We start from the raw sequence: 25,201 nt of genomic DNA, 5'->3' as shown, positions 1-25,201 counted from the left end.
CTACAAATATTTTCACATCCACTATCTCATCTGTTTTTATTAGGCACAACTTCCTTCGTGAATCCATGTTGGATCTTCAATCACCTCTTTCTTTCCTAAGTGTTCATAAACCACATAATCATCTCTTCTAGAATTTTACTGGGATTCACTTATTTGCTGAAAGTCTAAAGAAAAAAAGAATCAAAAGTATTGAGGGGAAATAGAAAATAGGATTGAATAGTTGTATTTTTTATCGAGTTATTAACATATTACTTTCTTTTCTAAATAGTAGTACTACAAGATAGATCAAAGAACTGGACAACAGCACATGATTGTGAAGGTCATCCCTCAAAAATCTTTTATTTTACAGAGGAAGAAATCCGGGCCCAGAGAAGCTAAATGATATACTTAAGAGCTGCCTAACTAATTAGTGGACAGAACGCATCTTGTAATACACATCCTTGTCACCATCCCATACTGCCAATGTGCTACTTGCTTTTATTTTCATTCTCATACTTTCTTCATTGTTTTGCTGAGAAAAATAGCTTCACAATTAAAGTCTTGAGACCTTTGCTTCCTCTAGACTTTAGCCAACACCTGCTTACAGGTTTCTACTTCACTTCTACATATCTATTTAGCTATTTGTCATTCTGATCTTTTCATATAATTTAATCATTTGTGTTTCCTTTATATTTTTTCAATTGGGAATAACTATAATCTCACCTTTTAGAATCTCCCATCCTTCTTGAACCATTTTCCACTTAAAAAATAATGTCTGGGGGCCAACTGGTAGCAAAGTGGTTAAGTTCGCGTGCTCGGCTTCAGTGGCCTGGGGTTTGCAGGTTCGGATCCCGGGTGCGGACCCACACACTGCTTATCAAGCCATGCATCCCGCATATAAAAGTAGAGGAAGATGGCCACATATGTTAGCCCAGGGCCAATCTTCCTCAGCAAAAAGAGGAGGATTGGCAACAGATGTTAGCTCAGGGCTAATCATCGTCACAAAAAAGAGAAAAAAAATCTCTGTCTCTACTATGTCAAATAGTGTCAGCACAAAGTAAGTTAAATTTATTGAATCTCCATTTATGGGTTTATATTTATCTCTCTTCAGAATTAAAAAAGGGTGTGGCTTTGGCTTTTTGTTGTTATTTGTTTGTCTGTTTTTAGATTCAGGGAATAGTCTACGCCTAACGTTCCCTTCTTTTACTGTCATGAGCTACAAGGTCTCCTTCTTGTAACATGGTCTCCTTCTCTTAAAGATCTTCCTTTTTGGTAAGAATGAAATCCAGAGTATTAATTACTCTTGGGCTTTGTTTACTTTAGTAGTAATTGAAGCATCAGCAAGGCAAGAATTTATCAGATGCTTTGCTTTTAGCAAATGAGACTTGTTGTGGATCTACAAACTCAGGCATTCACATCATCTACTCCACTGTCTCCCAAGTCAGAACCTTTAAAGACTAGGTGGATATTCTACCTGTTCCCCACATTTCACTTTTTTTCTCCTTGGGTCATTGTTATGACTCAGCAGAAGTAGATTGGTGTTGATGGATTACATGAGTCCTGCCAGGCTCTTAATTGTGTCTTGATTACACTCCCCTGAAAGATTATCAAAGACTTATGCTGAGTCTACATAAGCCTCAATTTCTTGTAGTTAAGAGATCATCAGAGAGCAAATGAAATTAAGTGGCATAGTTTAAAATAGGAAGTTTTAATCACCTGGAAAATAAAAAAGTTTCTACACTGGGATTCCCTTTTGTTGTTTAAAGAAAAAACAAACTCTCATAACTCTTTTGTAGTTAGTGGTTGGAAAACCTAGCAAATAAAGGAGAGAGTTTGCTTCCTCACAGTGTCTGAAGTCGCGCCACCGGTCCTCTTGAGTGGCACTCCACTCCTTCAGGTCTTAGTGCTTTCTCCCCCACCTCAAATCAGACAAGGGCAGAGTATGAATCCATCGCGCTACTCTTCACTTTGTGGTCAGATGGAAGCCCTTCCTCTGCTGAAATTGCCTCCAGGTCTCTCCATGGCCTTTAGAATAAAATCCAAGCTAGATCCAAAACTCTTCCAGGTCTGGTCCCTACCTCACTCACCCAATGCATCTCGACCCTTTGCTGCAAGCCCTCCTCCATCCCTCTGCTCTGGGGGATACTCGGAGTTCTCCTCACAAGCCATGTCAATCCTGCCCCTGAATCTTTCAATTTGCTCTCTTTGCCTCCAGCACCTTCACTGTCTGGCTCAGCTCAGACCCCACCTCCACCAGGTAGGATTCCCTCACTCCCCCTGGATGAGGTGTCTCTTCCATCTTGGGTTAAACTCTATCACAGTCTTTACACTTTACAGCAATTGTCTGTTCTCTTATTTCCTTCTCCTACTTACACGATGTACTTTAGGAGAAAAGCTGTGTTTCTTCATCACTTTGTACCCACAACACAAAACAATTCTGAAACATAGTTGGTGGTCAGTGTTTGCTGAATGAAATCCTAAGTTGATGTACTAACATCTGAAATCACTTGATATTAGCTTCCTTCGATATGCAAACATTTACATCTAATTTAGCTTCCGGGAGCCAAAAGTGATCAGTGTTGATGGGTGTTTTAAGAGAGAGTCAGAAACTTGTTATTTCTCAACATGTGTACTGCATTTATCTTTGCTTATGGCATTCCAGCAAAATGCATGAAATTGTACTGGTGCTCTAAATCTAGATGTCTATTTGAAACAGCAGAGGAATGAAAAAGTGGGGCAGGAAGAAAGCAAGAGTAAAAGCTGAAACAAGGTTGAAGAAAAGTAGAAGACGTTTTGGCCAGAAACAAGCAAGGCAAACCACACCTCTTTTGGCTCCCAAGGACCCTTTATGAGAATGAAGCTGCTGAAAGAAAAGGTCATCTTAGGGAGAATGACTTTTAAGTTTTCAAAAGTCATAAATGGCTCATAATAACAAGCTTGAAATTCAGTGTAATAATCTTGGGAGAAATTTATGTAATTATGAGCAAAACTGTCAATTTGAGGTGTCTCAGAAAACCATCAGGCAAAATTTTAGATAGAACAATTTTTTTCAGTGATAATCTTTTTGACCTAATTTCCTCTTGTTCATCTACAATAATAACAATCAAGACGTAATTAAAAAAGAATCATTACTCTTCCTATGCATGAGATAGGTCAATTGAGGGTCAATTTCATATCTATAAATCTAAAGCCTGTTTCAAGGGTAGCAGCCAGCAGATAAGTGCCAAAGCACCTCACAAGTGAGGGTACTGTCATGGTACATCTCCAACTAACAAGTCATCCATTCACCACAGATGTTCTGAATGTCTACCCTAGTACATGAGTGTGGAGAAGAAGACACAGGGCTTGCTCTCAAAGGGTTTCTTTCTCTGCACTCCCCCAGCATGTTTCAAACAGATTCACTGAGCACTGATTCATCCCGGCTGGACTTACCGTAGGTTGATTTTTGTTTTTTTTTAACATCTTTCTCCACTAGACTGAAAGCTTCTTGGCAACACAGAACAGATCATATTCATCTCCGAATCTGGAAGCACCTAAAAGTTAGTTTCTTCAACATAAGGGTTTGACAGATCCTTGCTGAATTAATTTGAAAAAATTAACCTAATACTCTCTGTAATCATTTAAGATGACGGAGTATCAAGTATCCTTTTTCTCGGTCAGGCAATAAGTTGATATACTTGAAGTTTGTATTAATCCAACACATGTGGCCTTGACAGATGCTTTTGGAGCCACAAACTGATCAACCAACCAAACAAAAATGAAAAACAAACAAACAAAAATGCAGCCCGTTTCTCTTTCCTAACCTGTTTGTGGACTGTGATGCATTATTACTGTTCCATTATGTGAGGCTGTCCTCCATGTGGCTGTTTTCAGTAAAATTACTCCTGTTCATATGATGCAAAGAAAATAATAGAAATGTAGACTTGTCCTTGGATTTTTCCGTTCTAGACAATGTGCGGTCTTTTTGTCCCAATTTTAAAAAGCCAATCCAAGGTCCCCTTTCAACCAAAGGGGAAAACTTCATTGAAGAAATAAAAAGGATTGATATACCAGAACCTCAAAAAGATGTGCCACCTGCGAGTTCCACAATTCAATCGGGAAATACTACATGACCGTAGTAATTTGGGGCAGGGGGATTCACCTACACCCAGGAAAATTCATCTTATGCTACAAGGCCAAACACCAGATGTTATCTGCAACTTTTGGATTGGATTACCCCAGAAAGTCTATGTCAGAGGGCCCTTCTGTGGCTGGTGCCCTGGAGCCAAACACGGCAGTTTACATGGTGGTAATGGCGGCTAGGGAGGGATGTCACCTTGGTAAATTATGATAACTGGGCAATAAAGATTACTAAAGCAAATATAAATCTTGAGGGTTTGTTCATTTGCCAACTATGTGAATTACAAATGTATACATTCATAAAACATCTTCCATCATCAGAGACAGTAGAAGTTTCTCATGTATACTGTATTTACTGAAATAACATCTATTATCAAAACTCCTGCTCATTGCATATAGTACGACAGTCAATCATCTTGTAACCTCAAAAGCCTAGTCCTCTTGACAGATCTACCTCTTGATTTCCAAGTCAGCAGGGCACCCAGTGCAAAGCTATATAGGGCCATTATTTCTCAGTGACCTGTGCTTACGGATCTGAAGCCATAACCCACGACATCAGTGCTGATAATTATTTTCTTCTTTGAAGCAGCAATGTGATTCATTTGCCCATGTTTTACATAAGGACTCTCTTCAACATTTGCCTGGTATCCTTGATCTATTCCATAAGACCCTGCCCAGGGAAGGGGGCTGAATCAGGCTCAGAGTCTGCCACTAGGGACTGACTGCATTTCAAATCTTCTTTCTCAAATGCAGCCTAATTTTGTAGTAGATTTGTTTCAGAAGCTGCTTGTGCCTGTGGCATCAAAACTCACATCTATATACTTGACTGAAAAACACTGTTTTGGAGGTCTGAATAGCTGATGCTGAAAGCCTGAATACAGATTTTACTCAGTGATCCTCCTGGCATCTCGAATCCCTCTTATTCTTGCCTAGTCCTCAAATATAAATAGAAAACAACCTAACCAAAAGACAGGGTATCCAGTGACCATTTCAAAGGAACTGTGAGGACAGTTGAGTAACTCGTGCTAGTTATAAGGCCTTGGGCAATGAACAAGGTTTACGAAATTTCTACTTATAACTACATGCTGACTCTGCAAACCAGTATCAGCGAAAAGCTTATTCTCTGAATAGTCTCAGCATAGAGTAATTCCCTAATGCTTTCTTTAGAACTTCTGTTTTCAATCTACTGAGATGCAAGTATTTCCCCCAATGTTAGAAACACGTCCTGTTCTTAAAAGTATCCCCTCTGCACATTACCAGATGGCAGATAATAACACTAACTTAGGATGGGCTTGATGGCATCAGTAAAAGTGGTCTTGATATAGTTGTTGCATTTATATAACATTCGTGACTATAAAAAAGACCAGCTGTCCCTCACAGAGAAGTTTCTGCCACCAAATTTAGGGCAATCACTAAATGATCTAATGGAGTAAATATCCAAAAGAGCTTGGATTTGTATTTCCATTGGTGCAAACTGCCTCAAGGCAGAAATAACTTTTCTTTTGATCAGGAGTGAAAATCCCTGGCATTTTTTTTTTCAGCTTTCCAAAAGTTTAAGAATTATTTGTAGATAAAACTAAGCATTTCCATTCTTATCAAATATCTGTACATATGTCCTATTAGAGCCATAATTAATTTTAATAACAGGCGATAACACTGTCTTGGGGGGGGCACAAGACTGGGCTCTTATTCTCTCATTTTACCTGAGATTTTATATATGGCTTTCCATTTGAACAAAATTGATTGAGAACAGTGGTGAAGTTCAGGAATGGTAATCTCGGCTCTTTAAAACAGCTAATAGTTTCTGAACTCTTACTGTGTGCTCTATACTGTTCTAAACACTTAATATGGATTAACTACTTTAATCCTCACAACAAATTCCCAACTGTGTGATCTTGTGCAAGTTACACAGCCTTTCTAAGCCTCAATTCCATTTTCAGAGAAAGAAATGGGGTCTTAAAAGGTTAAGTAACTTGCTGAAGTTCACTCAGCTAGTGAAAGGCAGAACTGGGACTTGATCTCAGCAGGCTTGCACCAGGGCTAGTACTCTTCACCATCACTCGTGACTGCCTTTGGTGTCCCCAGGGATCACTAACTAGACACAGACAGAACTAGACTCTCCCAAAGGTATCTTGTAGCACTTACATTCACATTCACTTGCTCTATGAGATTCTTCTAAAATCAAAACACATAAATGATAATGAATAAAAAACGCATGAATTCTTTTCCACATTACCACTCTAATCTTTTAGACTTAAGTTTTCAACCTAGGTGGCCTATGAACTTCTTTGAAAGGCAATCCAAAGCTTGTAACAACTTTAGTAATGGCTTCTAAAAGAAGGTTCTGATGACTTAACGATATTAAAAACATTTCTGTCTTTATAGCTAATGTATGACTGAAAAAAAGAGACGATAAATCTCAAATTAAATGAACACCATTCATTAAACTCCTTCATGACTAAAGAAATCAGGTACAATTTGACTGAAGATGGAAAACCATATTTGGAAGATAGTTTCAGAAAGACAAGCAAACACAGATATACCCAGTTCTTAAGAAATGATTAAAACGGAATCTTAAAACACAATTTGGCATCACTGAAATTCTGCACCACAGCTCCAGCCCGCCTACTTCATGCCTTTGTAAGAGGAGAGAGGGAGGCAGAGTTACTTCAGCAAGGCTTACATTTATGAAAAACACATGGGCTTTTAGAGCCAAATAGACCTGGATTTGAATCCTAGTTCTTCAGTTTTCAAAGAAAGTGGTCTTGAAAGTTACTTAAACTCACAAGACTCAGTTTCTGCCTCTGCTCAAATGGAATAACTACCTCCCTGCAAGGTTATTGTGAGGGTTATAGGTAATGTGTATAACTTCTTTGTCACATGGTACATTCTCAATAAGCTGTGGTTAATAATAACAACAACAAGAATAGTGTTAATGAAAACAATAAAAAAAATACTGCCAACAGCAGAGACAGTGCAAGTGTGATGGTTAAGACCGTGGGCCTGGAGTCAGATCACCTTAGTTTTTCTCCTGGCTCTCCTCGCCTCCAAGAATTCACATCTTATTGAACAAAGACTTCTCCGTTTATCTCTTTTCTCTCATAACATAACATCTCCATGGTTTACTTCAACATCTTAGGCTCTTCGTTTGAGCAAGTTACTTAACTTCTCTCTGCACCAGTTACCACAGCTGTAAAATGGGGCTAATAACAGTATCTGCCTCATATGCTTACGGTGAGAATAAATGACTTCATCCACGTAGAGCTTAGAAACATGTTTGACCCTGACACATTATAAGAACTCAATAAATGCTAGCTGTTGCTGTTGCTGTTATTTTAGTCATTGTGTGAAGGACACTCCAAAACCAGGACCACTTACCTGGATAAAAACTTCCTACCAATAATGTCAGTTAACAAATAGGAAAAAAGTATAAAAATTCATGAGGATGGCAAGACAGCATTTCAGATTAATGGCTAGAATCATATAACATGAGAAGTTATCTCAAAGGCAAAATCAAAATTAGACTGAAGATTACAAGGAGATATGACCTACTGGTAATCTTACTAGGGATCCAGGGTTTCCGAAGTACTTCACTGTAAAAGAAGTTTGTGAATGTCACTTTAAAAAAAAACCTCAAAGCCAAAAACAAAAAACAACAGTGAAGAAAAAGAAGAATGAGGCAAAGGGAATACATGTTGCCTTCCTCCTTTCCTCAGGACATGTTGTTTTTTTCCCCTTTGCCTTGCCATATTTCTAAATTCTTTTTGCAAAGGTCAGGAAAGCAGCACTAATCCCATTGTGTCACTCCCCAACATACTACTTAAAAAATCCAGCCACCTAGCAAATGTAATAAAGAAGGACTGCTGTACCCATAAAGCATCCAAGAAACAGCTACCCAACCAGAGCATTCCAATTTGCAAAGATAACATAATCCTGCTGCTTTGGGTGTGGCTCTACAGAGAGGGATGGCGAGGCTGGGATTCAAAGTGCTGTCTCCAGCATCTCATGGATTAGAATGATGACGTCTGAATCGGGGTGAAGAACTGGGTGACCCTAATTCTGTCTGTACTCCAAGCCCTCTAAAGCACCCACTTCCTCACACTGGGCCAGATAATGGGGCAACAACTTGGTAGAAGTCCTTTGCATCTCTAGAAAAACAGCAGGGATGAACTCAAGAGAGTCCATTTTATGGTATGGAGTGAGGAAAAAGAGGCATGTTTTCTAATAGTCTTGTGTGGTTGCAGCTCACTCCTCAAGAACAGTAACTTTAGCAGCCACTTCATTATATTTCTACTGTAAATGACATAGGCCAGAGCCAAGTCTGCACCAAAACACCCTCCAGAATTCAGTCAGGGTTAGGTCATCTGCAGTCTATTGACAAATGCTGAACTCAAAACCCCTAATGAGGCATCTCAGCAACAGTATGTGTCCTGCCACTAATGAGGTTCTTTTTCCATGAATAATGAATAAGAACATCATCTCTGTTGCCAGGTATACAACATAAACAAAGCTCAACACAAGGGCCTTGGTATCGTGAGTTTGTTCATTTGCAACAAAGGAATTTTGGAAAGTGCGAGCCAAGTTTTAGTGGAGGGTGGGACGGACTGTTGTAACAAATAATGCGAACATATGTTATCAGAATCTAATAAATCAACTTTCGGTTGTTGTGGAACAGAGGCCATGCAATGGGATAGACTGAGACAACGGAAAGCTCCAAATGAGTTCATTTCTTTATTTTACAGTCAGTCTTATAATACAAAGCTGATGATTTCTGTAATGAACTGAGATATTCACGAAAAGAGCCTTATGACACTTGAGATCCCAAAGGCTCTATTGGTTAATCTTTTTTCTTAAGCCTTGACGTATCAGGTTGGGTACAGGTTAGCACTGGGGATGAAAACACTGGAATCTTCCTACGGCATTGATGGCTACAAGGTGGCATTTGGGAAAGTGCATGGCGCCCTGAACCCGTGTGCATGGGACTGGGTTCCTTTGGTACCAAAAGACCCTCAATGTATGAGCATTTTGCCTGTGACGTAGCTCATGGCTTAGACTCCCAAAGTCAGCCAAACAGTGAGATTCTAGCATGTAAAGAGAGAACAAAAGTGAGCTGACATGACGGCCAAACAGTCTTTATTTTGTTTACTATAAAGTGCGCCACAAATACTTTTCTCTTTCTAAAATCAGTTCCATACTAGGTAGCATATATCTTGTTACACAGGATACTCATGTTGGCACAGGCCAAGTGATGCCATTACTGGTTGAGGGCTTTTAGTTTCTGTCAATTTGAGCAAGAATTAACAACAAAACAAAAACAGTCTCACGCTGCCTCAGTTCCCCCAACTGTAGGGGGTAACAACTCCAATCTATTTCAGAGATTCCTTAGGAAGAACTGTCTGTCAAAAATCAGACCCAAATAGTATAGTTTGCTCTATATGTTTGACGAATTCCTGGAAATTTCTGACCTGAATAATTCTTTATATGCACTAAAGATGCTTACTAAAGAAATAATACTTTATAAAGTAAAATATGTAATAAAAATAATCATTCCCTAACATCCATTTTACAAGCAAACACATTTATTTGGGGGAGACAGTTAATAAAATAAGGCATATTCATAGTATGAACTTCTTCAGAGATTCCAGTAGCTAAGTCATGGCATGCACTGATGTGGATAATTCTTTTTTTTTTTTTAAAGATTTTATTTATTTATTTTTTCCCCCAAAGCCCCAGTAGATAGTCGTATGTCATAGCTGCACATCCTTCTAGTCGCTGTATGTGGGACTCAGCCTCAGGATGGACGGAGAAGTGGTGCCTCGGTGCGCACCCGGGATCCGAACCCGGGCCGCCAGCATCAGAGCGCGTGCACTTAACCACCAAGCCACGGGGCCGGCCCTGATGTGGATAATTCTTGTACAACTAGCCAAATACTGAATTCACCCGATAATGGCAATATGAGGACAAAAGTTTTCAAATCTCTAGGATGTGTCTGTTTATTTTTCTGGTTTATTAAGTACAGGTAAAATAGAATAAGCTCATGGGTTGAGTAACCAGAGTGGCGAATGGACTTCAAAGCCCCTCACGTAAAGAAATGAGAATATTCTGCTAATGGGGAGAAGACCTGGGATGAAGGGGACATGATTTTATCTTCAAATATTTACTGAGCTGTCACAAGAGCTGTAGCTAGGGCTACTAGCTGTTCTATATTGTTTCAAAGGGTCAATACGACCAACGGAGTGGTCACAGTCAACCAATGTGGGGTCATAGCAGCAGCTCGAATAGCTGTCCTTAAAGGCTATGTGCTGCCTTCTGAGTGATTCCTAACCACGGAAGAAATAAAGCAAAGTATGCATAACTCTTGTTGACAGGGAGAGGGCGAGGGTAACTTGGGAAGGAAGGAGAAAAATGCAGCACAGGCTACTTGATGTTTCTGGCCTCCACTAACCATGAAATTCTAAGATTCTACAAAATGCCATCATAAAACTGTAGGTGAAAATTCTATAAGAGGATAGTTATCAAAGTGCTGTGCTCCTTGAAACGGTCCTTCCAATCTAATCATTGAAATACATCAAGAAGAGAGGAATACTCAAGTAGACAAAACACACCCAAGGACTTACCATCATACTTTGCTAAGACTGCCTGAACATCAGCATATGCTTGTAGCTCCAGAAGGGCTTCTAAAAGATTTTCATGAATGTTGAACATGCTCAGCAAGGGGAACTCCTTCATTAACTAGGAAAGAAGAAACCAAGAAATAATTAATACATATTCCTTATTTTTTAAAAGTATAACTAATGCTGAATTATAACATATTTATGTAACATAAAAGTATAAATAATTTTCAGAATTATAGTTAATACTGAATTATAAGCATTCACACCTAATATTATTTTGTAAAGCATTAAATGCTTAAATTTTTTCCTGCTATTTTGGAAAAATGGCAACCTTGAATTTGTGAGAACCTAACGTGGGAGAAAATCCAAAAGAGAGAGGGTTTAATAAAAACTGAGGAAGATGCTTAGAGGTAGTGTTCAGTAATGTTAAAATGCCATAGAGGCCAAATAAGGTGAAGGTTTGAAGCTCTCTCATCAGTATTAACAGTTTAACTTTGTCAAGAGCAGCGTGGGTGGAAGCCAAAGAATAGAAGGTAAGCAAGCAGGCACTACTCTTCTGAGCAGCCTGGTGACAAAAGTTAAGGAGAAAAAGTAGGAAAATCACTAGAAGGTGATATGGGTTGAGAAAATTTATAGGTAGATAAAAGTGGTAGAAAGGAAGTGGTTGTTCAGGAATTCCTGCCTGGTGGCCTCAGTAAAACAAGAGTCAAGATCATTTTCTGAGACTGAGGGAATAGGTGGCAGGGAGGAAGTTTGAAGATGGGAGTGAAAGTTGTAGAATAGCCACCAAGGTGAAAACTGCTTACGGAAACAATCAAGGATTGCTAAGGCTATCTTGAGGACCTAAGAAATTGGAGACCATGAATTTACAGAGGCTACAATCCACATAGTTGTCAAGTTTTAGCTAACAGTGCTCAGCAGCTCAGGTACACTAGCAAAGATGTCAAATGATTAGGCTGAGCCTGGGCAGATTGAATGAGATTCAATGAAAAGTCAAGGAACAAGAGAGTTGACTAGCATGGGTAAAGAATTAACAGAATAGCCTAAAGGTTCTAGACAGGGTGGGGAGGAAGAGAGGTCCAAAGGGAATTAAAAGATACAATATTGAAGTTCACTGGAAAGCAAAGAGAAAGAAGAAAGGACTAAGAACTTAAGAGTAAAATCTCATTTTAGAGAAGGGTAAATCTCATCTGAAAGATAACCAGGTTCTTTATAAAGCAAAATCTCATATACATACATAGACACACACACACACACACACACGTATAAATACGTATATGTGTATAAGCAAAATCTCATATATATATATACACATGTATATATATATGTGTGTGTATATGTATTGATGTATATATCCTCTATTTCATTTCGTACATGGACAACTGTTTTCTATTATAACATTATGACCTCTAAAAAAGCGATGTCAACATCTTTAAAGCAATTGTGCTGAGAAGTAATACTCAAAAATAGGCTAATTTAGCACTCAAAAATAGGCTAATTCACCATTAAGCAAGAAACCAGTGGATACACTGCATTGATTATCCACTTCTTCCTACATTAGAAACATTTGCCATATTGTTTTTTTTTTCAAGCCAAGAATCATTTAGCATATATCTAAAAATAAATAATTTTCTGCAGCCCCAAAGAGCATCATATTACCAATGAAAAACACCTCTCAAAATGATCATGTGTTCAATAAGATTGTCTAAACTCCCTAGAGATAGCCTGCAGTATTTTCATTGCTAGTAAAGGAAGTGAATAAGACTATACCACACATTGTTGATGTTCTGTAACCAATAAAAGTATTTCTTGTTCTGGTTCACTTTGATTCTGGTTGACATCACCCTTTAATTTTTTTTTTTTCTCTTTCTAATTAGAGCTTGTCAGAATTAAAGCTCTCTGTCATTCAGCATTTGGCAACACAATAAAGACATTCTCTAAACTGCAACATTTAAACATTTACCATTTTTGATCAATTCTTCAGGTAAAGGTCAAACTTCAAGGACACAAGTCATAACCTGTAATTTTAAAACTGCGATTCTAAATATTAGTATGCGAAGCTTAAAAACTGAGAGAGGAGGGGCCAGCCCGGTGGCGCAGGTAGTTAAGTGCGCGCGCTCTGCTGCGGCAGGCCGGGGTTCGCCAGTTCAGATCCCGGGCACGCACCGATGCACCGCTTGTTAAGCCATGCTGTGGCGGCGTCCCATATAAAGGAGAGGAAGATGGGCACAGATGTTAGCTCAGGGCCAGTCTTCCTCAGAAAAAAAAAAAAAAGAGGAGGACTGGCATCAGATGTTAGCTCACAGCTGATCTTCCTCACAAAAAAAAAAAAACAACTGAGAGGGGAGTCTTATTACAATCCAATGAGACTATGTGCACAAACACAGGGGTCTCATCTTGTTTAAAGAGAACTTGAAGTAAGATGCTAGGAGTTTGGGCAGCAGTGCTTTCATTGGAAGCTTGGACAGAGTATACTGTGTCCAAAAAACTAATCACCAGTAAAGGATTTTAAACATGGCAAATAGCAAATGTTGAAGAAGTAATCGAAGTCATATGACAATGTGGAAATCTAGCTTTCCTTGTTTAATATAAACAAGAAGAAAAAGCGAACCCCCCGTGGCCCCATCTCACTCCAGCTATCGCCTTGCCCTCTCCAGCCCTTCACAACAAGCTATCTTAGAAAAAGCCATCAACACTCTACTCCCTTGGCTCCTGTTACTCCTCACTGCACAGCCACAATCTGGCTTCCAGCCCCACAATTCCTCTGAATCTGCTCATTCCACATTTCAGGTGACTTAAATTGCTCCCATGGACACCCTCCAGTCCTTTTCTTGCTTGACCTCTGCAACATTTGACAGTTTGATGACTTTTTCCTTGAAACTCTTGTCTCTCTTGGCTTCTTCAGCACCATTCTCTTCTGGTTTTCTTCATACTTCTCTCCTAGCTCCTTCTCTAGTTTCCCCCTTGTCTGCTACTTAAGAGTAAGCAGTCTCCCCAGTTCTGTCCCAAGGGCTCTTCTCATAAACACCCTGATCTCTAGGGTGACTTTCATGTCCAAGGTCTCAATACCACCAGTGATCTTTGTGAGGATGGCTCCCACATCCTCACATGCTGCTCTGACCTCTCTCCTAAGCTATTAGATCAATTTATAAACTACCTCCTTGACAGTTTTACCCAGTACACCTAATACTGGGCTCATAAATTCCCCCTCCCCAAGGCAACCCTTCAAACCTGTTCTTCCCCCTCGGTTTTCCTATCTTGGCGAAGAGAACCATTAACCCCTATTACTCTCTTTGTCCTACCCACTGCACCTTAGAGGTCTCTAAACCCCTGAATTACTAATACGTAAAAATGCCAATAATTTTCATCAAGTTTGCAGGAAGCTCTGTTATGCAAACAAATAAACAACAAACAAGCAAACACCTTAAGAATCATTGCTATCTCCTCTTTTCTCTGATCTTGCTGCCAATAACTTAGTTTATGCCCTCATACTTGGTCTATATTGCTCAAATAGTATCTTTCCTCTGCTTGCCTCTGGATCACCTCTTTCCCATCCACCCTTCACATTGCAGTCTTAATGGCTTTTCAAATATATACACTTGAGTATATATTTAACCCACCATGCCCCTGCTTAAAAGGCAACCACTGACATGGCTAGATCCATCTCAAGGAAATAGGTAGATGTGAATACAAATTTACATACAAGGCTATTTATCACAACATTATTTATAACAGTAAAAAATGCAAGCAACTTAAAATTTAACCCATTATGAGGCATTTAAGTATAAGATACAGTCATCTTTGGGGCTATTATAAGTAGTCATTGGTAGTTAAATTCTCAAATAATTTTTAATGGCATGGCCTGGGAAATGCTGACACACAATGTTACATTAGAAAAAGCAGGATGCAAACTATATTTTATAATAAGATCATGCTTTTCTTCTGTATATAGGCATAGAAACACACTTGGTTAGAAATATACCAAAATGTTTTAACAGTGGTTATTTCTGGTTAGTGAGATTAAAGGTGACTTGTGTTTCTTCCTTTATATTTTCTCCATGTTCTAATATTTTTAAAAGGAGTATATGTGCATTCTATAAATGGAGGAGGAAAAACTGTTTTTAAGAATATTGGCTTCTGGGCCGGCCCCGTGGCTTGGCGGTTAAGTGCGTGCGCTCTGCTGCTGGCGGCCCGGGTTCGGATCCTGGGTGTGCACCGACGACGCACTGCTTCTCCAGCCATGCTGAGGCCTTGTCCCACATACAGCAACTAGAAGGATGTGCAGCTATGACATACAACTATCCACTGGGGCTTTGGGGGAAAAAATAAATAAATAAAATTAAAAAAAAAAAAAAAAAAAGAATATTGGCTTCTCATCAAATTCCGGATATAAAATCCTTAGCATGGCAAACACAGCCCCTCATGACCAGTCGCTGTCTACTGTACCAGCTTCATTTCCAGCCACTTCACTACACACACCATGCTCCCCCCATAGAACAGCTTTCAGTTCTTTAAATAGACCATATTCATTTGTGTTTCTAGCTCCCAGCTCCCCCTCCCTGAAGTATTCTCCCTTCTGCCTCCTTGGGCAATCCGGCCATCTCTTCAACTTCCAGGAACCCTTACCTGCCCTTTGACTCCTGGCTCTTATCCTCCCTCTGCCAGGTTAAGTACCCCTGCCCCAAACTCCCAGAGTCCTTGTCACAACGGTCTACTGGTCCATCCTCCCCAGGGGCCTGGGAAGAGTGTGATAGCAGGAACTCTGTCCTATCGCTAGATTCTTGGTCACTATCTGACTCATCATAAGTGCTCAATACATATTTCACGAATGGAATGCTTTTCAAAGCCTTTTTAAAGTTCTTTTCCTTGGGGTACATATTATATGTGTGCTGCCACAGGCCTACTTCAGGCCCTTGGGTTACATATCCCTGAACATGTTCCTCTACCATTTAAAATGTTCCAATGACTTTCCATTATCTACATTTTAGAAAAGATATAGCTAGAACCCATAAGATTTGACTCAATGTATGAAAGAATTTTCCTACACTTAGAGCTATCTGAAAATGGAATAGATGGTCTAGAGAAGTCTCTATCACTGCAACTGTTCATACAGCGAGAGGCTGGTTGCTGGACAGGGATGCTCAAGAAAAGATCCAGGACCTTTCAAATCCTATAATACCAGGGAAAAACTTCCCAGCGACTAACCATATCTCTCAGCCCCTCCCTCAGCTCAGTGCCAGACCTCTCTTGCCTCCCCTGTCTTCCACAGGATTAAACTCTAGCCTTGTCAGACCAGACTATTATGTAGCATTCCCAGAATTCTTTCTACAGTTACTAGCCACTGTCTTTTTGCTCAAACTGTTCTCACCACCTGGAATACCTTTTCTCTTCATTTACAAGGCAGCTTGTCAAAATCACCCCACCCTCCAAAGCCCAGATCAAATGCCACCTCCTAAAGTCACAGCCTCATAGAAAGTGAGAGCCAGAAGAGCCCGTGGAGATCATCCAAACACCCTCCTCAGTTTACAGACGAGCTCCCTCCCACCCCTGCCCCACCAAATAACAATGAAGGCTGCAAATTTAAGTGATTCAGCCAAAGTTAGTGCTGGGACTATGATTCAAACCCAGTCATCAGTAATGATTCCAAATTTCAACACATCAGAACCCCAGTCTCTGGTCTGCCAAGTCCAGGAAAACTCAACGATTCTGCTTATGCTTCTCTGCAACAACACTTATGAATCTGGTTTGTAGTGTGTTTACATGAATATATGAAGACAGCTGTATTATAGAGGAAAGAGCCCTCTACTCGGAGTCATTCCTAAGTTTAAATCCCACCTCTACCACTTACTACCTGTGTGACTTGGCACAAATTACTTAACCTTGCTGAGGCTAGGTTTCCTCATCTCCTGGGTCTCAGCTCATATGGCATCTTCTCAGACTCTCTCTACCACCCTATCTATGTCGTCACCCCACTCACATCACCATTTCCCATTGCTTCTATCATATTCTGAAATCATCTTGTTTATTTATGTGGATGAATATTAGATAATTTAAAAAGTAAAAAAAAAAAAAAAAAAAATTAAACAGAGTGATAACAGGTAATATTATTATTACAAGAGTCAGCAAATTTTTTCTGTAAAGAGTCAGAGAGTAAATATTTTGGGCTTTGTGAGCCAATGGCCTCTGTTGCAACTACTCAACTCTGACACTGTAGTATGAAAGTAGCTGTGGACAGTACACAAATGAATGAATGTGGCTATGTTCCAATTAAACTACTTACAAAAACAGGCAGGAAGCCAGATTTGGCCCACAAACCTTAGTCTGCCAACCCCTGATTAACAGGAATAACCTTTAAAAAACAAAAGGTCTTCACAAAAAGAGTTACATAGTGATATTACATTTGAAAAATGTAACATCTCTCACACACAGCTGGTTTGGCAGACCGTGGTAAAATGAAAAAAGGCCTACCCTACAACCTAGCACTTCCTCTTCCAGCTCTGTTCCCCAGAGACCATTCATACAAGTTTCAGAGGCATCACATACTGGGATATTCACACAGGATGGAGAGCATTCTCATAAACAATGGAATGGCTAGATCAAATGGGGAATACCCATAGGACAAATGCTATTCAGCAGGCAAAAGGAATAAGTTAAGCTTAATATATCTTAATGTAAATAAATATCAAGCAGTTTTGAGTGAAGAAACACTGTAGAGAAATATGCTGTAGAATATACCATTTAATTAATTTATTTATTTATTTATTTTTTGTGAGGAAGATCAGCCCTGAGCTAACATCTGTTGCCAATCCTCCTCTTTTTGCTGAGGAAGACTGGCCCTGGGCTAACATCCTTGCCCATCTTCCTCTACTTTATATGGGACGCCACCACAGCATGGCTTGACAAGCAGCGTGTCGGTGCACCCCCAGGATCCGAACCTGCGAACTCCAGGCCGCTGCAGCGGAGCGCACGCACTTAACTGCTACGCCACTGGGCCAGCCTCCCATTTAATTTTTAAATGCACACAAAACAATTCTACACATCGTTTATGGGTATTTATTACAGAAATGTGTGAAAGCAAACAGAAAAAACAAATTTGCTGGTGCCTCAGAGGAGGTGAATAGTGTGAGTGGTGGTCACACGGGGGCTATAGTTTTATATTGTTTTATTTCTTTTCAAGAAAGAAGGTAAACAAAGATGACAAAAATATTTAATTATTAATATATTATTATTACTATTATTATTTATAATTAGTTTTGGGTAGTAAAGCTCTTTTTAATATATTATTATTATTATTTGTATTTTTAAAGTTGCTTCCTTAATCATAGGAAGTTCATTAGTTGTAATTCCTCAAGTCATGAAGAGTTCAATTTTCATCACTTAGACTTTTATTTGTTTTCCTATTTTCTAATTGCCTTTTGAGGCAAAACTATTTCTTCCCATTGGGGGTTTGACTCTGTAGCTCCTTAAAGTATTGCTAGATTCTAAAAAGGTCAACATCTGACTAAACAACATTTAGAGAATTTCCTCAAAAAATCTAATAAATTTTAATATACTGTACTTGAATTCTATAATGATAATCAAGATAATAATTGCTAATCTCAGATGAACCACAACTTAGAGTTCCACTTAATTCTCCTCCGTCTGAGTTCCAGAGAGTAGGTCCATTGACAGATGTGTGAGGAATTATAAGAATTATTATTTCACCTTGAAGGATGCTTCAGAGTTAAACCAACTATAAGGTAAGTTCCTTTCCTCTCTAACCTTAGCGTTGGGGTTCGGGTTGGGGTTAGGCTTAGACGAGACTACCTAATCAGAAAACTCTTCTGTCATAAAATTCCTTCTTGCTTCCTTTCTAGAATCACAAAGATTCCCATTACACATTGTTTTCAAAATAAAAGAGAAGGCATTGGACACAGCAGTGGGGCTGTAGGAAAGGGTTCATCGTGGGACAGGTGGCACATGATAGAAGTCAAGGGCACCACTGCCTTAAGAATCATATAGATCTGGGTTCCCATCCAGGGACACTGGAGTTTTTTAGCACCAAGTGAGCTGATTTTTCTCATCTGTAAGACAAGGATAACAGCTAGTTCACAGTGCACCCAGATACAATATATGGGCTTGAAAAATGGTAGCCATTATCCTTACATAATATTAACACAGGTATACCGCATTTTCAAACTACTATTTGTTTTGCTATGTGCAACTAGATTCCTTTTTGGGCTCAGTTGTACAACACAGCATATCCCAATTTATTTGTTTATTTTAAAACAATGTAAAAAAAATGGCTTAGTGACATAATTAGCCTTTCTATTAAGAAATTTGAATGACGGCATATATGATAAATATAAAGGCCTGTTTTCTATAAGCTAAGTCATTCTAAATAAATCTTTAAACTTGCTCACTATCTAGCATAGTTCTGTTTATTTATTGCCAGCTATCTTCTCCATGCTGGTAATTGCTTTCTCCTGGCAGTAAGAAATTTATATGCCCTGTTTTGCCCAAATATTACAGTTAAAGTACAATGAAAACACTAACTCTCCTATGATTCCTCTAATACCTATGGGGAAGAACATGGGATGGGCCAAGGATAGAATTTCAGTTTCAATTTTACATCATCTGGCTATTGTCAGTTCAAGTTTATTTCAATGGATGAATTTGAGGCACTTCTGAGGTTAACATTTATGAGCTCAAATAGGAAAAAAAAGGAGAGTTAATTCACTGGATTTGAAATACTCTATGGACATAATTTAGAACTATAATCTGTATGCTTTTTCTCAGCTGACTTACAGGATAAAAACAACAGTTTAAACTTTCAAGTTTGATTTGTATCTACTTAAACATTTTATTAGTTAAGCTATCCGTGCATTGTTTCTTGAGTGAGAAAAGCAATGTGAAAATTCTTACATATTTTAAGGCAGAGGTAATTAAAAGGGTCCTCAGCCAGATTCCTACTGAGGTCAATGCAAGCGTGGCTCAATTAAAGTTTATAGAATTTGGCCTGTATTATATTCAAATAGCAGATAGTATTTTGTTATAGTTGCAAGTTTGACATTATTTAAGTACAGTTTCAAATAAAGGCATAAACAGAAAATAGAAAAGACACTCTGTTCACATGGTTATTATTTTATCAGTGTATTTTACTGACACTAAAGGCCACGGAAGGAAAGAATGAATTGTTTACCAGAGTCCTCTGAGGCCCATGAGACTTCCACTTACACAGACCACTATAAAACGCCGTCCTGAGAGGCTTAAAAAAACATTAATAAGAAAATGTCATTTTCAGAGCTAATCTAAAGGAAAATATTAGGCTGCATCTATTGAAAAGTAACATGACAATACATGATTTGCATGGACAGTTAGGTAAATCGCCAGTTAACCAGTTCTTCACTGAACTGAGCACATGATGTAAATACACCCATCACTGAAAACTGAAGAGAAGAGGGACGGTTGTCGGCACGATGGTGAATCATCCAGTAACAGTTTTGTTTCGCCCAAAGACTCACAGGGCTGGAAGGTTACCTACATAATTATCTATTTTTCTTGTCAAGATTATGCTCAGTTCATTCCGGAGAGGGAAATTTCCATTAAAAATTTCTAGTGAACGAGACAAGCTTTGCGTTTCTACAGATCCTAACAAAAATATTTTCAGTATACAACTTCCTTTTCCATTTGTTCCTCAATCAGTTAAAGATAAAACAAGCACAACTCCAGTCAGAACTTAGGAAACTTCAAAGAGTCTCTTCTTCAACCTCTACCCTCCTCAGTGACAATCCTGTACCTCACTTCAAGACATCTAAGAACTTTCCTTTCCAAAGGCAAGGGTCTGATAGCACCAGTGTTTTATCTATCTTATTATCTGTGTAAAGTTTCCCCACTCTACACTCTCTGGGGAACCGCAGTTTCAAGAGCCCCAAGGGTAAAGATGGAGAAGAGGGAAGGGAAGAAGTCAGCCTCATCCTGTCTTGGGGAAAAGAATAATTTATACCCTCCTCAAAACTGACAAGTAACACTTTGAGTAAAACATTTTTTTTATTATCTTAAACACCTTCAAATAGGGCTGTGCCCTAGCCCTGAGATCATGAACAAATCTGAACAATCTGATGCATATTTCAAATGGCTTGGAAGCAGGCCCCGTAATGGAAAACAGGACAATAAGCGTCCTTTCCTCTGTGATGACATGGCATTGCTCTCCTGTTCCAGGAGTGGCCTCAATGAGCAGCTAAACATACTGGCCAACAATTACTGTCAGAAAGGACTTTTTCTGCCAAAACCACAATAACTATGTTTGGCAGACACTCGTGCACATTCACATGGGTAATGGTAAATCACTCTATTCAGGAGATTAACTCATTTGGTTATCTGGGGCACAGTTAATGAATACTCGCCCTGGCAGACATCTCATGACAGGGTCGTGCTGAAAGTCAACTATCATGAAAGATTCTTTTATAGCAACAAGCAGGTCTCAGTACTTCAACCTCTGACATTCATGCTCACGCTGCACTATAATCACTGTGCCTTCCAGTGTTCTCTTTCCTCCCGAAGTCTTTCTGCTCTATCCTCTTGGAACCTGAGTCCATGATAAATGAATTCCCCAACACATCCATAAGCTATTAACAGAACACGAGTCTGAGTTCACTGTTTCTGTTGCAGCTGTTAATTTCTCCCACAAAACCTGCGTCTACCAGGCAGGATGTAGCGCTGCCTTCTAGTTCCCCAAAGCGCATCTAGACCATTACCGCTCAGCCCTTGGGCAGCAGTTCCTGCTCCTCTGAAGCTCGTGCCATAATGCTCCAGCACCTGCCACCATCCTTTGATCATGTTTCCTACCAGAAAACAGACTCTTGTACACTGAAGATTTGGCACCTGGCTCCATATTCTTACTCTTAATCTCAAGCCCTACCTTCAGTGTAGATGATTACAGTCCAGGTAAGCATCTCAGCTAATATCCTAGACTTTAACTGTTTTACTGTCTCAAAGAAAAGACTGTCCCTCAACTGCAGTTAAGTAACCCAAGGTCATAGCCAAACTCCAGACCTTGACATCTAGATGTGCTCCATCTAAAATATGCAACTCTCTGACCATAATGTACCGATCTCCAGTTATCTGACACCATTACTCACACTAAATGTCCCCTTTAATTTCACTAAGACCACCAGTGCCTTATCTTGTCCACTAATTTTTTGTCCTTATCTTGCTCAGGCCACTCCCATTAAATTTTTTTCTTCTTTTAGCTTCTATGATATCACTCTCCTGGTTTTCCTTCTACCTTTCCACATGCTCCTTCTCAGAAGCCATTGGTTGCTTCTCCTCTACCCAACCTGTCAATCTTGGAGACCACTGGGGCTCACTCCTTAACCTTCTTTCTTCTCTATCTACATCTCTCCATACATGATCTTACTCATACCATCACTTTAAATCCTACATATACGTGGATAACTCCCAAACTCCTCACCCCTGAGTTCCACACACACATCCAATTGTCTTCCTGATACCTCCACCCGAACGTAAAATAGGCATCTCAAACTTAACATGGCAAAAACAGAATCCCTGCTTTACCCCAAAAATCTGTTCCTCTCCTAGTTGTCCTCCTTTCTATAAATGGTATGACCCATGACAAAGCTGCTTAGGCTAAAAACCTGTGGACTCCTAAGTCTTCCTTGATTATACAATTTCTTTCTTTCCACATCCAATCTATTCAGCAATTCATTCTTCAATTGGTTATTGATAAGCTACTATGTGCCAGGCACTGACTGTTCTACTGGGATATAGTAAGGAACACATAAAAAAATTCTTGCCTTCCTGAAAATGACATTCTAGTGAAGAGAGACAGAAAATAAGCAAATAAATATATAGAGAGACTATCAGGGAGTGATAAGTTCTAAGGAGAATAAATAAAGCAGGAAAGAGGGTTAAGGAATGCTGGTGGGACAGGCAGATGCAATCTTAAATAGAGCAGTCAGTGAAAACGGGAGAGGGAAGGTGAGACTGTGAAGGTGACATTTAAGCAGAAATTGAAGCAAGTGAGGGAGCGAGTCATGAGAGCTTCTGGAAGAGGAGTATTCCAGGGAAGGCTTCCAGCAAGTAAAGATCCTGAGGTGGGAGTGAGTCTGGCACGTTCAACAAACACCAAGAAGGCCAGTGTGGCTGCAGCACAGTGAATACAAAGCAGAAATGAAGGCAAGATTATGTACAGCCTTGTAGGCCACTTTTAGAGTTTAAATTCTGAATAAGATGAGAGACCACTGGAAGGTGTTAAGCCAAAGAATGACGTGGTCTAACTTATGTTTTAAATGATTCATTCTAGCTGCTCTGTGGAGAGTAGATGCAAGGGGACAAGCACGGAGGCAGAAAGACCAGTTGGAAGGCCATTATAATCCAAGTATGAGATAAAGATGGTTTAGACCAAGGGGATGGCTGTGGGCATAGGAAGAAGTGGTAGGAATCTAAATATATATATATATATTAAAGGTAGAGCCAATAGGATTTGCTAGTGGTCAAATCCTGTTGATTCTATGTCCAAACACATCTCAAACCCATCCCCTTCTCCACTGCCACCCCTAATTCCAAACCCTCATCAGCTCTTACCTGGACTACTATTATAACTGCTTATGTAGACTCCCTGCTTCCATTTTTGCCCTCCGTTCTCGACAATGTACCCAGTAATCTTATAAAGACATCAGTAAGATCCCACCCCCTCTCTGTTTTACACACTTTAAGGGGTTCCCACTGTACTTACAGTGAAATCTAAACACCTTACTATTTGCTGCAAAGCCCTAAATTACCCAGCTCCTGCTGGCCTTTTCAGATTCATCTCATTCCTATCTTCCCTTCACTGACCCTGGCCTCCCTTTCATTCTTGCCAAACTCCTTCTAGTCTCAGGGTCTCTGCATTAGCTCTTCCTCTGTAATGTCTTCCCTCAGATCTTTACATGGCTGGCTCTCTCTCACCCCTGAGGTCTCAGCAGGTTACCTCCTGGGGACACCTTCCCTGAGCAATTATCTAAATTAGCCCCTCTCCAGTTACCTCTACCACAGCAGCCTTTTTAGTTCCTTCATAGCACTTACCACAATCTGTAACCGTCTTTATCATCAGTGTCCCCTGTCCCCATTATAACTGTTCCATTACAGCCATAATTGTTGCCTATCTTGTTGTCCACTACATACTTAGTGCCTAGAACTGGGGCTGGCACCTTGCAGATATTCAATAGACACTTGCTTTTAGAAAAGACCAAATCTATCATTACTTCTTACTTTCCTTCCCTCCCTCCCCTCTCCAGCCTAAAGCCCATGGCTCATCACATTACCACTTCCTTGACAATCCCTCAAGTTCCCAACTCCTTGTCTATTTCACTCACCCAGCAACACCTGACCCCTACTCAACCCAGATGTCTATCAATTCTGCCTCAACATTCAGGCTAAAGGACACAACTGTGAGGTTTGGAGGAACAACTAAAATATAATGATCTCCAACCTACTGACCAGTAAACCTCCAGTATTTCCATTCCACCACTCCCTTCATACTCCTAACCCACCTCCTCCCAATTAACTCTCAGCAGATGATCTTGTCATCTATTAATCAAGAAAATAAAAGTCAATAGGCAGGACCCTCTTTGATTCTTCAGCCCTACCCCTCTACTACAACCCCCATCTGCATCCAGATCAATTTGTGTGTCCCTGTCAGCCATGCATGTCAGCCTTCCATTCCTCCTTTAGTCAATCTTTCACTCCTGTGCTTTCGAATTCATCACTATGCACTCCTCCAGACCTCATTCTATCAATGATCTCCTCTCTTTTGGATATATGTTCAACTTCTCCCTTTCTTCTCAGTCTTTTTCCATCAACATTTGAACATGCTCATGTCTTCTACTGCTTACATGTTCCCTTCTAAGTACTGTCACCTCTCTTTCTTCCTTGTAAGCCTATAGAAAGAGCTGTCTCCAGTAGACACAGTACCTCACATTCAGGAGATAATGCAATGCACTCTATTTTATACCCTTTACATCCTACTGATCTTGCTTTTGCCAAATTACCAACCACCTCTTTGAAGCAAAATGTAACAAATATTTTCTCCATAATAAATATTGACTGAATAGTTAATGTGTGACAAGTACTCCCTAAGAATTGTTCAGATCTCATATTCATTTTCCTCTCTTGCTATGGTTTTCATAACACAACATTCTCGTCGATTTTCTTCCTACTTCCCTGGTCACTTCTTTTCAAGTCTCCTTTGATCAACCTATTCTGTACTCCCCTCCAATCCTTTTTTTTTTTTTTTTTTTGCTTTATTTACTCTTCCCTGGATGATCTCATCCTCACTCATGGTTTTAATCACATTCTATGCTGATCACTCCCAGAACTTCCTCCAGCCCAGGTCTCTCTCCTGAGCTCAAGGTCTATATATTCCACTGCCTACTAGATTTTTCCATTTGGATGACCCATAGGTACTACAAAAGTAGCATATCTAAAATTGAAATAATTCCTCCTGTTCT

At 39.6% G+C, this 25,201-nt stretch overlaps 1 protein-coding gene across 5 annotated transcripts in view; it reads right to left on the bottom strand.

Moving 5' to 3' along the window:
* The window catches only part of ST7 (suppression of tumorigenicity 7), a 252,222-nt gene that overhangs the window by 43,718 nt on the left and 183,303 nt on the right, over positions 1-25,201 (bottom strand). For all 5 annotated transcript variants that reach the window (XM_004418772.2, XM_004418773.3, XM_014785458.2 and 2 more), the window contains one exon: positions 10,716-10,830. In XM_004418772.2, coding sequence (XP_004418829.1) covers positions 10,716-10,830 — 115 coding nt within the window. The remainder of the gene's footprint in view (positions 1-10,715; positions 10,831-25,201) is intronic.

Source organism: Ceratotherium simum, chromosome 1, assembly GCF_057802395.1.
Source record: "Ceratotherium simum simum isolate JZ-2026a chromosome 1, ASM5780239v1, whole genome shotgun sequence".
Taxonomy (NCBI): Eukaryota; Metazoa; Chordata; class Mammalia; order Perissodactyla; family Rhinocerotidae; genus Ceratotherium; species Ceratotherium simum.
The sequence above is the reverse complement of the archived record's forward strand: the minus strand, read 5'-3'. Positions and strand labels throughout refer to the sequence as shown.